At 31.8% G+C, this 15,168-nt stretch overlaps 2 protein-coding genes across 6 annotated transcripts; both read left to right on the forward strand.

Annotated features, from left to right (window-relative positions):
- The first annotated feature begins 446 nt into the window (after positions 1 to 446).
- LOC148620168 (MIF-like protein mif-2) lies at positions 447 to 13,098 on the forward strand. 5 transcript variants are annotated; one of them, XM_088580811.1, is made up of 8 exons: positions 570 to 653; positions 2,256 to 2,407; positions 4,278 to 4,467; positions 6,387 to 6,559; positions 7,019 to 8,816; positions 11,096 to 11,207; positions 12,130 to 12,185; positions 12,925 to 13,098. In XM_088580811.1, the coding sequence occupies exons 3-5, from the start codon at positions 4,366 to 4,368 to the stop codon at positions 7,119 to 7,121; spliced, it is 378 nt and encodes a 125-aa protein (XP_088436937.1). In that variant the 5' UTR covers positions 570 to 653; positions 2,256 to 2,407; positions 4,278 to 4,365; the 3' UTR covers positions 7,122 to 8,816; positions 11,096 to 11,207; positions 12,130 to 12,185; positions 12,925 to 13,098. The 5 variants fall into 5 exon arrangements, with proteins under 5 accessions (XP_088436938.1, XP_088436937.1, XP_088436939.1 ...); XM_088580813.1 differs by having other exon boundaries at positions 2,256 to 2,323; XM_088580814.1 differs by having other exon boundaries at positions 575 to 653; positions 2,256 to 2,323; positions 4,354 to 4,467.
- On the forward strand, positions 11,102 to 13,098 carry LOC148620169 (macrophage migration inhibitory factor-like). The gene is made up of 3 exons (XM_088580810.1): positions 11,102 to 11,207; positions 12,421 to 12,593; positions 12,925 to 13,098. The coding sequence occupies exons 1-3, from the start codon at positions 11,106 to 11,108 to the stop codon at positions 13,025 to 13,027; spliced, it is 378 nt and encodes a 125-aa protein (XP_088436936.1). The 5' UTR covers positions 11,102 to 11,105; the 3' UTR covers positions 13,028 to 13,098.
- Positions 13,099 to 15,168: the final 2,070 nt, after the last annotated feature.

The following is a 15,168-nucleotide window of genomic DNA, read 5'->3' on the forward strand; positions in this document are numbered from 1 at the left end:
AAAAAAAACAAGAATGTTCCACCATATGTAATATATATATAATGTATATGACTTGTGTAGTCAAATGTAACGATTCCTGTGTTTGAATCAGACAACGGGTAATATTAAATGCTAACCGACCATTTCATCTTTTAATGTAAACTTCCCGTTTCTCAAACAAGCAAAAACCACACATAGACCACATGTGTATGATGTTTAAGAGGTACATTTTGATCTTGTATGAATCTAGAACTACAAAGCTATACTAAGACGGTACACATAGCACCAATCAGTAGCTTCATGTGGAGCAGTAATATATAACTATGCAAATTATATGCAAATTTAAAGTACTGAAATTACAAAATGTACGCGTGCAAGGAGTCGCTAACAATATTGGAGACTGAAAAAGAGATGGCTTTAATTAGAAACAAATACCAATACGTGAAGTAGAAAACAAAAACAAGTATTGCATGCAAAGGAGTTGCAACTCTTATCTTTTTCTTCTAACTGTAATCGCCTTAACCTCGTATAATATTTGATAACCGAAGGAGGAATATGTGATAATTTTACGAATGTCATTGAACTTTGGTCTAATTATCATTATCTTACGTAACACAAACAAGATATCATAAATCGGAGGACGTCGGCGAACAAATTGTAGCCTTGAAAATCATGTAAGTTTTCCGCTATATAGGCAATGAATTTTATTATGGTATTCTATAATCCATGCATAAATGTGATCACAAAAATGTGTTTGCGAAGAACGGTATTGAATTCAAATTGAATAACATGGATAGGTTTTGCAAGATTTTGTTAGCCTAAGTTTAGTGTTTTACACTATAATTAAATACTTAGCCATCATACTGATAAAAATAGAGATTCGGTGTTAATTGCAATCGTAAAAAAAAATAATTCTAATACGACGTCTTCAAAGAGTTGATTTTCGATTGCTATATAAGCAAAACGCGACTTATTGGGTGTGGCATGTGTGTGTTTAAATTACTGCCCACCTTAAATCATGTAAACAAATGGTTTATTCTGGATATTCCCACATTTTGAATTTTATAAGTAAAAAAGTAAGAAATCTATGTTGGAGTAATTAATTTTGTTTATACTGTAACAACATTTTTAATTGATATGAGGAAAATACAGGTTATTCTCTATTTTTAAAGAAAACAAAATCACTATTGGTTTAAATAAATAAATTATTAATACATGCATGTCTACCAATTGAACTCAAACAAACTTGTAAAGCATCACAGATTGCACTTCATTGAAAACAGCAAGTAGTATAATGATAAGCAAACAGTGCAACATCATCAGCATATTAAAATACAGCATGTCAGTATGTTTTGGCTGTGAAACTGCATCTGAACACTCTTCTTCACTGATCTTTTGGTTCTTTCTCTTGAGGATAGTCAATCTAGTATTATAGTTCCTGAACAGTGGGGTACCATATCTTATCCCCTACTCCTCATACACCACAGAATGGAATTGAATGAAACTGTCACAAAATCTTTGTTACAAGTTCCCATTGTGCACCTCCAATTGTAGATTTTGATCCGAAACAATTTGGGGGTTTCACATATCAAAACATGGACTTCGTCATTTGTGAATATGGGGACATGGAAGACCTATCTATTATCTGTTACTCCTCCTATACCACGGAATGGAATTGGATTAAACAATCGCATAATCTTTAATGCATTTTCCTTTTGTACATCCTCTTCCAAATCAATGTTGAAAGGTGCATGTTACAACGTATCAAATGAGAAGGGGGTATCAAGTTAGTAAGCAATGATCACAGTTTTTGATATTATCATAAGTGTAATCGAAATTGTTAGTACAAATCATAGATTATCTGATATTGAATTTCAACTTAAAAATCAAAATTATAACAAAACATACATAAACACTTTAAAATTAAATAATAATAAAAAGACTTGGTAAACAACCTGAACTCATTTAAAAGAGGGAGCACAGACCAAGAGCAGCAGAAAAATAAACCTCCTCGGCTTTTTTTCTGGAATCAACAACCGTGTAGCTCATTAGATGTCATGTCGGAGAAAGACTGTTAAAAAACACGTCCTTCACATTAAAGAAATGTATATAAAGAATTCCAGCATTTTGAAACCATTTTCCTCTGAATATTGAGTAGAAGATTTGGGATCGTTTTTTTTTTTTTTTTTTTTTTTTTTTTTTTTTTTTTTTTTTTTTATTTTCGTTTTTTTCTAAGTATGGAGAATCTTTAACTAGTATTACGTATTTATTTCCAGGTGTTCAATCTTTTAAAAAGAAAAAAGAGATGTTTAATGCTTATGAGTCGGGGTTTCAAGCAAGCACGGTTAGTAGTAGTAACAGAAGTGAAGAATCATAGGTTTTGGTGCTATTATACTCAGATAACAACCTAGATGGACTACCTTAAGTTGTGAGTACCCTCATCTCCTGCAATAGCGTTATTATGTATTATTTTGTAATTTTCAAAAGACCCACAACGCAAACTTCTTGCAGATTAAAATCCTGAACTACAAATTTTAGAAAAGATATCGGTGAGCAAGCTTTTTGAAAAGCTAATTCTTGTAATACATTGCATTTTTTTATTGTAGTATTCAAACGGGGTTCAGTTTCCGCTGATTTATCTAAATTTTCGTTAACTGTTATCTCGCTAGAAATAATGAGGATGTCTCACAGTCAAATAATGAGGACTGTAATACCACTGCAATAAATATAAAAAAGATGTTGGATGTTTTAACTTTTATGCTGCAGGATTCACTTAATTATGTAAATATAAGGTGTCATCTATAGCTGCACCACTGTATTGAATGTACATGTATTTCTATCTGCAGCGGATACCATTCTTTTTAAATTACTAGAAAGGAAATCGATACCATGTGTGTTAAATACCGGGTTTAATGTATTATTAATGTAAGCAAAATTTTCAAATATGTATTCCCATAAAAGTGTATATTTACAATCGTTGTTTATTAGTTTTTTTCTTTGTTTTTTGTTTTTTTCTTGGTGGAGAGGTTGTTTTGTTCTTGTTTGTTTTTTTTCTTCTTGGTATTGTCTTTTAAATGAATTTCCCCTGCACATTCTTCTCTAAGCTCATTTTATTGTGTTTCTTAACATATTTGTCAAACTATCTGCATCTGAGTTACTGCATTTACTGCTGGTATGTGTACTTCAAAAGTACATGTATTTTCAAAATGTATATGTGGTATTTTTTTTTATTTTCCTCACAGAAATATATAACTACATATTTGTTTGCTACTAAAATGACGAGTTCTGTACCTAGGTACTTTTCCAGGTATTTAAGATGGACACGTTGGAGCCGCAGTTTAATGTTTTCATTTCTACAATTTGTTGTGAGGTGGTTTGTTGCCCCATAAACTTAATCAGAATTTTTTTAAATCGGTCCTTTTAAAAAAGTAAATATTTCCTATTGGTAAGCTTGTCGACTGCACAATTAACTCCGGTTTATATCTCTTATATGGTTCCACTCCGGCTAGCGCACCCCTCCTGTATTAGTGATTGTATTTCACCTTGATCTATGACCATTTTGATAAACAATTTGTTCCCTACCGGTGTACCTGGTCCATGCTCCCAGATTTTAGTGGAGTCCGAGTTGCTCATTTGCTTTTTTTACTTTGTATGTATGATTTTAGTTACTCTATGTTCTTTGTTGTGTATGTCTGTTTTCCATGTCTGGTCTTTGTCCCTGGATTACATTCATTTGATTACCGCTATGACTTTGGTTCCCTTGATTACTCTTCCCCTTTAGGTTATTTAACAAAATGTTCAAATAATTGGCAAGTATTTTTTCTCGCTTCAAATATACCATAAGACATTCTTAACTTTGAATCAAAATGTTTCTAAATAAACTTTATCAGTTATTACCTCATCCGTTTATTTCGTTTCTACCCTTACTTTACTAAATTGAATTATATCGTTGTTCAGAAGTTGGTCTTAAGTTGAAAAACCTAATAAGACAAATATCATTTACTAAAAACTCACAACTTTATTGTGCATATAGTACAACCATTTGTCTTATTTAAAACTATTATATCTAGTTTAATGTCAGTAATATTTGTATCATAATACATCATAAAGTTGCATCACAACAACATCGTATATTAAAACAATATTTATTCTGTACTCCTCTTTAACCTGTCTTCGCGTTTCTAAATTCAATGTATTAAGGTAAAAAAGTTTTAAAACTATTATATGTATATATATATATATATATATATGACAATCGATGTAAAGTAATAGCATTCACTGCAGATTTACCTTTATAGACCCCATTTACCCTGAACTGATTATGGTTGAGTAAGCAAAGCTGTTGATTAAGTGGTTCATACTACGTATTTCCAGTAAAGCGCGAAGATGCCAAAAGCGATCATCCATACAAGTCTTAGCAATGTTCCTGAAGGTTTTGAATTACGGCTTTCACGGAAAATGGCCGAGGCTTTCGATTTCCCTTTAGAGGTATGTTGAAGAAATGCCACGGTATTGACATATTTTGTATGAGCCATTATATCATGTATACATGTACAATGTCATGACATACACACTACTGACGAATATTAACAGTGAAACCGGTCAAAACCGAACCTTGAGTAATTCGAAAGCTCATTTTGAACCTCGGTAAACCGATCACCTGTTATTTAAAGCTCAAAATGGGTTCTAATTTGACACGTTTTACTGTAATTCATAAAAATATCAAACGCACTGAGAGAAACAAATCGAAAATATAAAAGACATCCTACAACTTACAAAGATGACCATATCAACGTCATGGGTCAAACGCATACGTAGGATAACCGACGTTACGCACGCTATTGCATCCTATGTGGTAACATCGGAATTTGACGTTCGGCACCACTTTTCTTTTCTTGTTTACTTAATGAAACATTTGTACAGTATAGCGAAATATACAAAAATTATATGATTGGTAGCAATCTAAACATCTTAAACATTGAATGATTAAATTCATTATTAGTACTACTGGTATATTAAATTTGTACATGCATGTGCACCACAGGGTGGAATTCAACCGCAACATATATGCACACTCTGTCTGCCTAGAGAGGGAACATTGCACCTTTTCACTAAAATAAGTTAAAATGTACATTTTGATATACACCTATGATTTTATGTTACATGTACCAATAGAATAAGAACCTTTCACTACTTAATATTGCGATTGAAAGTGCTTTCTATTTATCAAAATCGGGCTTTCATCAACATTCTATTAGATAGCCGCTCATTGATGAAGATGTTCATTTCGTTTGCTCATTTGCGCTTTCCGAAATGAAAAATGTTTATAACTCCCTTTTCTACTTTTATTCTATCTATTAGCATTCTGCTTTTTTATACTTTTTTAAAGTTCTGTCAACTCTGCGTTGCGTTTCAGTCATTCCACTCCGATCAAATTCCTCGTGTCTAAACTTAGAATGTATTCGAGGGACGAGATTAAGTGTCTTATTGTTATCTAAAGCGGAAAGTATTTCCTTTTTATCCCCCCATTTCCCGATCGACGAGAAACGTTCGAAACGTTAAAAAAGTGAAAATTTGACAAATCGCTAGATCGAATTTTATCCGTTTTAAACGGTTTAACGATTTCTTGAGACATTTTCAAAAAGCTGTAACGTTTTTGTTTGTGATGAAAATTTTATCAAATGATGACATAGAATTGCTGAAAGTATGCACATTTAAAGGAATATAAAATAATATTGTGTGAATAAGTACCTAATTTAATACTTTAAACACTTTCATTTTTGCGTTGAATATTTTTTTTTTCCTAAAATAAACACAATTTCGATAATTATCTCAATAAGAACATATGAAGTTATTCTTCCATGCAAAATTTAGTGAATCGTATACCATCTACAGGAGCACAATTCACTATTACAGTTTTTTTAGATCTGCAGTTTGTTACACCTTACAGGCGGAATTTTGACCTTTTAACCGGTTTTTGACAAGTTTAATTGATTATAAAGAATTAGAACGACCATTTGTGGTAAATATTCAGTACTTATAATTTGTCTTGATTCCAACAGTATACAGCTTTCACATATTCACAGTTTTGATTGTTTACAATATTCATTTATATTTAAGATACGTGTTTTTTAACACAGCCGCAATAGCGTGCGTAACTTCTACCGTAAGCATGTTTGTCCACGTCTTTGACAGCATTGTTTCCAATAACAAACACTGCGCAATGCATCAGAAATTTATCTAACGAGGTCTCTGATTTTGTTGTATGTGTCTGTTTTCAATGTCTGGTCATTGTCCCTGGATTACATTCTTTTGATTACCGCTATAACCTTGGTTCCCTTGATTACTCTTTCAACTATTTTCTATGTTACCAATAACAAATACAATATTTTAATATATTGCATCAGGTAATATATGTCTCCATGACAACTGGTGACAGAATCAGCCATAATGGATCCAGCGACCCGATGATTTTCATAGATATGTTTACTGTCAATAAATTCAACGAGAAAACAAAACCAGAATATTCTAAGATCTTTATGAAATTTGTTCAGGACGAACTGAAACTGCCACTTTCAAGGTAACAAGTATTGTTGGTCTCCCTTGTCATATTGAAAGTTATTTTAATAAATTAGTCAATTAATAGGATATATGTGATTTTCAAGTTAATGTGGAAATTGGACGTTTGTATCAAATAAAAAAAAAGAACAAATATGTCGGCTATAATATACAGTTTGCAGTATGCCCAAGATATATACAAAATCGATGAATAGTGACTTATTTAGGCAGTTTAGACATTAATTCACTGGTTTCATCTTTTTCATTTTAGGTTGTTATTATTGATTTTTTAATAATACATGATAATTAATAACATTATTAATACAGTTTTAATAATACAGGAAAATGTTTCTTGCTTTATTTATTACTTACAATGGTGTGCAATAATGGGTGTGTTACTATATCAGTACACAAATATTCAAATCTGTTGCCATATTAGACAGAAGTTTGATACTAACATTCATGTTTTATCTATTTTTAGAATTCTTATACAATATCATGACTCACTGATGCATGATGTTGGAGTACAACGTATTGCCCCCGAGTATAAAGATTCGAGATACTTTTTCAATCCTCTGGAGTAGCTTTAAATTGGAGGCGTTAATGTTCGGCACATAATAGAAACCCCAAGCTGAAAACGTTGAGTTAACATAATTTAAAACCCGAGCTGAAAACGTTGCGTCTCATAATTTAATTAATTTTTTACATGGCTGTTTATAGTGTATTTTGGACAGTGTTTTTCTAACTTTTATAGAGTTTATATTCATGATACATTTGTCATCTTAATTGTTCATTCTGTTACGACGTCAGCGATTGTAATCATTCTTCAATATGTTTCCAGATTGTTTTACTTAGGGATAACAATAATGATGTTCATTGTTTGTTTTTATTTTACTTATTCAAAAATATACTCAAGATGTGTTTTTAAAAGAACCCAAGGGCAATGTTCTGCGAAGCAACAACAATATGCTGTATATATTACCTGAAGGATAAGAGAATTGCGGAAGACTGAATCCGGCTTTTTCCCCTAAAATTTTAAGTTGATGGTCTAATTTGAATTGCAGTCGTTCTTATTTGTCCCTTATACCCAGATAAACGACATCACAAAAGTTGCTTCCAAAGTATGTCATTGAACAAAATGCATTTATGCCTACGGAATTTATATTTTGCCAACAAAGCTTGCCAATTAACTTTACCATAAGCATAATTCTTCTTTTTCAATTGGATTAAAAGCACTTTGTTTTTTTAACAATCGTAAAGTAACGTAAAAGATTTATAGTCAATATATATATTTCGAAGAACAAAGACAAAGCTACGTCAAAGAACATCAAGAAATCTGATTTGTCTTTCTTTTATTTGTACTGACACAAAAACAAGTGCTTTAGTTTTTCAGGTGATGTCTTGTTTTCTTTACCTTTATTTTTATATTTTTGTATTGTATTATTTTCGCTACTTTGTGTATGTAGATCGTCTCATGCAAAGGCCCTGTACTCGGATTGTGATGTCTCTGAAATGCCTTTTGTGACGTTTCAATAGTTTTTGCAAATACATATTTTGTAGGTTTCAGAATGAGTAAAATTTTACCGCAAAATATCAACTCAAGTGATTTTCATTCTATATCATAACAAATGTGCATCGGCGACTATGTTATGATGCTGTAATTAAATGAGGCTAGTTGAAATATTTTGATATTCATCTTCCACGGGTTATAAAACCTTTTTCTCTATTATAATGCAGAAATTCTGCTAACCGATCATTATATCTTTTAATATTAAACTTCCCGTTTCTCATACAACCAAATACCACACATGGAACACATGTGTATTCTGCTTAAGAGGTACATTTTGATCTCGTATGAATCTAGAACTATAAAGCTATACTAAGACGGTAAACACGGCGCCGATCAACAGCTTTATGTGGAGTAATGATATGTAATTATGCAATTCATATGCGAATTTAAAGTACTGAAATTACGAGTGCAAGGAGTCGCTGACAATATTGGAGACTGAAAGAGAGATACTTTTAATTAGAAACAGATACTAATACGTTAAGTAAAAAACAAAGACTAGTATTGCATGCAAAGGAGTTGCAACTCTTATCTTTTTCTTCTAACTGTAATCGCCTTAACCTCTTATAATGTTTGATAACCCAAGTAGGAATATGTGATAATTTTACCAATATCACTGACCTTTGGTCTAATTATCATTATCTTACGTAACACAAACAAGATATCATCAATCGGAGGACGTCGGCGAACAAATTGTAGCCTTGAAAATCATGTAAGTTTTACGCTATATGGACGTTGAATTTTATTATGGTATTTTATAATCGCTGCATAATTGTGATGACAAAATATGTTTGCATTGAGCGGTATATAATTCAAATTAAATAACATGGATATGTTTTGCAAGATTTTGTTTGCCTAAGTTTAGTCATTTGAAATACAATTATACACATTATACTAATGAAATAGAGATTCGGGGTTAATTGCCATCGTAAAAAACATAATTCTGATATGACGTCCTTAAAAGACTTTGAGACCACAACTATGGTTGATTGTTGATTGCTATGTGAGCAGCTTTCGACTTATTGGGCGTGGCTTGTGTATGTGAAAATTAATGCCCACCTTAAGTCATGTGAACAATCACACATACCATTCCGATGTGTATCAGCTGTTTTCATTCATTTCAGTAAGTGAATGAACATCAAATTCATATTTGATGAAAATATTAAATGTTATGTTTTAGAAAAGTTACGTCATATTCCGTAAAAATCACTAACACTAACAAGTGCGCTATCATGTATGTAAACAAACAATAGCAATCGTCAATGAATGAGATGTTTTACCTGTTCATGTATTAACACTTTGACATTATATGCAAACGATTGCCATATCTAACATCTATTTAATTCGCCCTTTCCTTCATTATAAATCATACAAGAACTGACTTTCACTAGCGACCATTCCAACTGACACAGCGTAAAGTGTACAGCCAAATATAGACAAATACGGCGGGTCTAAAGTTACCGTAATAGGTAACGAAAATGTAAAAAAAAAGTACAGTAATGGTCCTATTAGAATATAAATAAATCACGGAAACTCTAGTTTATCATTGCTTTACCACGGGCTGACCATTTATGCAGATATTTATATTACCCCTCGCAATCGCTGGAGATAAAATAATGCTGTATAAATGGTCAGTCCGTGGTAAAACAATGACAAAACCTCGAGTTTCCCTGATTTATTTCTTAAACAAAACTCAAAACCAATTCAACAAGAAAAACATATGTTTCATTCTGCATCATATTCTGAAAATTATAACAATCATTAAGGGTGATGTTTATATTTTTGCGACCAATAGCGACTTTTTAGCAGTAATCTTTTTGCGCCAGATTGTATTTAAGAAATCCTTCTTCTTACTTACAAAAAAATTGAAATAGTTATTGTTTTAAATTATTGTTGTTAACATCACTTTGAGTTCATTTGTAAAATATTGTTTTATCTGAATTATTATTCGGGTATTGTGAATTAAACCAGTTGTATATAATGACCAACTGACTGGAAAAAAAAACGGTAGTCATTTGTATGGCAGATAAAAAAGAATATTTTTAATGAAACAATTGCTGTTTTATTTAAAAGAAATTATAATAAAGAATTGGTAGTTCATTTGCACTGACGTTAATTTGATTGTTTGACACTCAATAATGTCTAACATTAACCCTGCTCATAAATGACAGTGGCACGTTTGCAAATTGTTTTAATTTTAAATTTAATTGTTTTAAATTTTAGAAAATTTTCACTACTATAAAGCTTCTCTTGAAAGTAATTAATAATGAAGTACTTTAAGGACAGCATATTAAAATAGATGAGTCGATCATTGCTCTGGTTTAGAAGTAAGAAATGGTGAAATTGTTGTTAAAATTGATTGGTTTCCATGGAAACATTAAATAAACATTAGTTTTTGTTGTAATTTTTGTTCATTTTGCATTATATTCCATTCTACTTCAAAGTCTCATACAAAGTTTTAAGGAAAGTCAATACCAAAGATGAATAAAATGGCCAAATATGGCATTTTTATGAAAAAAATTGTGATTTTCCTATGATAGATTCAATCGGTTACCATGGAAACGCAGAGTTGATATTCAGACATTTAAATATTTTATATATATATATATTTCATCAATACCTATCCATCTGTAATTTGGTACTTAGTGAACCAATCCCTTTCGTAGAATTGTGCAAAATAATTTTGCGCAATGTACAGGTAAATTTGTAATTATCTTATTAATATTATAATGATAATCTACATTGTAAAAATCAAGATTATAAAAAATAACATATCTCGAAACATAAAATATTGAAATATATGAACATGGACTTCTGTTATCCGGGCAAAGGACCGACTGGTTACCCTGGCGGATTTAATGTTTATTTAAAAGTTATTTTTATACTGAATCCGATAAAAGATAGAACTATATGCAATTTCTATTGCAATAACTATATTTACTATATTTTCAAACATAAATTAATGAATGTATCATTTCTACCTTGATAAAGAAAACTAGTTATGCCAAAAGCAGTTGTCCGCACAAATCTCAGCGCTGTTCCAGAAGGATTTGAGCAGAGGTTGACAAAGAAGATGTCAGAAGCATTCGAATATCCACTTGAGGTATGCCTTGAACGTTTTCTGATTTTAGCTTAATAGGGTATGTAAGTCTCATTCTAGTTTCATTTTCCAGACCGGAATTTTTCGATGAAGAACGTTTTGAAAGCCGGAGACCGCTCTGCACAGTATTTTTATTTGTGGGATCTCAAAGAATAATCAAGGGAACCAAGGTTATAGCGGTAATCAAAAGAATCTAATTCAGGGACATAGCACAAACATGGAAAACAGACATACACAACAAAGAACATGAAGTAACTAAAATCAAACACACAAAGTAACAAAAGCAAATGAGCAACTCGGACTCCACTAAAAACTGGGAGCATGCACCAGGTTCACCGGTAGTGTAAGCGTCCTCTGCTTTTCTGCACTGTATGTCTTGATTGTTTTCATCTTTAACTTATACTTATTTTACTTGAGTATATAGTATAGGGGCAAATCGTTCGTTGTACCTGTATATAATGATGTTTTTGGGCCAGGTGGTGCCTGTCCTGTAATGTGAGGATTTTCTCGTCGTTCATTTAAGACCAATGTTTGGCCATGGGCTGACAGTTTCATCCCGGTGAAGTTGTTGTCTCTTTGACATATTCATCATACCTATTCTCGTTATATTTGTCATTTTTATCGATGTTTATAATACAAAAAGATTTTTTTTCTTTTAATACTGAAATCAACTCTCCGTAAATAAAAAACCGCCATTCATTTTGATAAAACAATTTAGAATATAAGGACCCATTCTGGTGAAACACGGATTTACATGACGAGTCTAACATACCCTATACAGCAAATTTATCTTGTTGTGTAGTATAATAAAAAAAGAAAAATAGTACACACATTGATTCTTACTCTAGGGGGCAGTAGATTTTTATTTCTTTTAATGCGTGACTATGTTTCAAATTTCAATTTTTCCATATTTCTATATTTTCAGTTCTTTAAGGAGGTAGACCTATGGAAAGGGACACAACTCTTACCAATCATTGAAACGTTTGTATTCAGCATTTTACATCAATTTAATGTAAACATCAAAGTAACTTAGACTGATTTCATTCTGTTTCAAATGAAAGCTTGAGAAGATTTGGTGAAATTGAGTATGTACAAACATTTCACTGATTTTAAGCGTTATTTCCCTTACACCATGTCTACTTCCTTAATATCTCAATCATTAGAACTTGGTATATCAGGTATTAGGAGAAATATAATTTGAGTCGCTTCTGTTTAGGTAATATACGCTTCCATTTCAACTGGAGAACGGATGTGTCATAACGGGAGTAGCGACCCTTTAGTCTTCCTCGATATAACATCGTGTCACAGATTCAATGAAAAATCGAACCCAGGATATACACGTATTTTTGGAAACTTTATCAAAGATGAATTGAAAGTACCCCTTTCTAGGTCTGTATAATCCATTTTTGTATTTACTATACATCAAACTGTTTTTGTTTTTGTTTTGTTTTGTTCTGTTTTTAATCAAGAAACAACAAAACAAATGAATTAAATACCTCGAGTTGCATTTCTAGACACTGCTACTCGATTGTGGATATCTTAATCTTCCAAAATTGGAAAGAATAGATAATTCCGAACAGATTTCACCATTGTGACGTCCAATGTGGAACTGTCGGTTGTACATTATCGAAATAGGAAAATCACATATAGTACATTAAGGCTTTTCATAGACTTTTTTAAAGATAAGATCGCTTAGTCGTAACACAATCCTTTTTTTCAGAATCCTTATACAATATATTGACTCACAAATGCATGATTGGGGAGTCCAACGCATACCACCTGAATACAAAGATCCAGAAGTCTTGTTTAACCCTTATGAATAGGCGACGAAATATTGAACTGAACATTTACCAAAAACTTGTCTGAACATTAAATAAAAATCGTATTTCTTTGATTTGGATCCGAATCTATTAAAATTTCAATTGCGGTAAATTGAGGCTTTTGTATTTATTGCTTCACATTATTACACAATTATGTAAAATGTCGAAATTACAAAAAATGAAAGAAAAGAAATAAACAAAACAATAAGATAAAGCGAGACACTACGAGAGCTCATTAGTGCCAACAGTTTTATTTGTAAGTCGTTAAAATTACTTGGTATCTCGTTATACCAACTATAGCTAATTCGTTACTACGTCTTAGTATTAATAATGAGCTTACTCGTTATAACACATTACTTATTGGTTATAACGAGTCAGCGAAGTCGTTATAATGACATTGAAGTAAAACGGCACTTGGCACCAATGGGCTTCCGTAAGAAACAATAACGATAGATACAAATACACATGTAACGAAAATAATTTTTCAGACTTGCCGAAATCTAAAATTTATGCATCAAATATATAAGTAAATATTTATATCATGTTCTATGACCAAAACGTTAAAAGGTAACAACGTAACTACCGAACACTAATCCGATTCATAATCAAGTCAAGTCCAAAATTAATGGCTAAAAACGATTTTACACCATCGGAGAAGCTGGTACCGCAATGGTTCTGACTTGGTACAGGCATTTCAAACGAAATGATGGGTTAAAACTAGGTTTTACAGCGTGCTAAACCTCTCTTTTCCACTGCGGCGTTAGTATTTTTTAACCAAGGACTGAAATCTAAAAGAAGAATTTGGTAAGAGACTTTTTTAGATGCATCTCCTTATACCTCTAATTTCGGAGTCTGTTACGCAGATATTTAGTGAAATCTGAGTAGTTAGTACTTGCTCTTGCGTAGCGAATCAGTTGTGAAATATAAACACCATATGCAGAGGATGAAGGTATCTTGCTGCACAGGTAAGGAAAATTTATGATATTAAATTAAAGTCGTCTCTTTTATCATAAATCTTAGTGCTGAGCCTTTATTGCTATGGTAACAGGCATGTTGTTTAGGTTGTTAAAGTAGACCATACCTATTACACAGAGTATTCGTTTCTGTCATTTACAAAATCATACAGACATATATGTTTTCAATAAACTAGTAATGTTTAAAAAAGCGTAAAAACATTACGTTCTAATCTTTTTTTAAATAATTTTTGACCTAAAAATGCATGAATCTTTTTTAGGAGATCATTGGCGGGAAAGTGTTCTTTAGAAATGTAATTAGAATTTAGGTTTTTTATCAATTTAGATCGGTCAGAATTGATATAGCAGTCGTCAGAGTCTTATGATTTGTAGAGCCTGTTAGCATCTGCAATTATCTCCACCGCTTGAAAATAGTTCCATTTACATACCCTGTTAGGGTTCAAATGCAGATAGTAAGGTGCCCTTTTTAGGTATTTTAAAATACCCTATGATATTTACACCAACTATCAAACCCTTTAAAACTTTTACTGCGAACTATATTAGGTTCGAATTAACAACGATCTGATTGACCCGAAAATTCCAGTCGTTATAGTACGCCCCTAAAAAGTTGACCTCTTACCTCTTAACAGTATATGTCGTTCATTTCTATTCATTTACCAGAACAGTCGTTCACTGTTGCTTACAAACTTACAAATGTTTTATTCTTGGACGCACAATAAACCATTTGAAAATTTGCAAATGAAAACCATATGAGAAAAAAAAATAGCCATAAATCCTAGAAAGTAAAAATAAAGAGAAATGTACCAACTGGAGTAGCTGTCATCATATACAATGTATTTCATGCATAATCGTAATTGCAATTATGATGATCCCATCATAGCAATGGCAGAATCAGTTAAGATCTTTCAAGTCTATTTTCTCGAATAAAACGCGCTTTTGCCAAGAGTTACTCAACTTCGTGGTTCCTCTAAATAGTTCTTGCCTATTTGTGTCGTTTCGGTAAATAATTTCCTTGGTCACTTAGAAAATTGTCATAAAATCGCAGTGATAATCGTAATTGCTAAAAAGGATAATCGTAATTTCATTAAGAAGTGAAATGATAATCATAATTGGGTAGAGTTTTATTGAAAGTGCATTCCAGGCTATTGTTTATCCCTCGTTTTTGTGTGT

This window comes from Perna viridis, chromosome 4, assembly GCF_037379345.1.
Source record: "Perna viridis isolate PV_CMFRI_1.1 ecotype Kerala chromosome 4, ASM3737934v1, whole genome shotgun sequence".
In the NCBI taxonomy this organism is placed as follows: domain Eukaryota; kingdom Metazoa; phylum Mollusca; class Bivalvia; order Mytilida; family Mytilidae; genus Perna; species Perna viridis.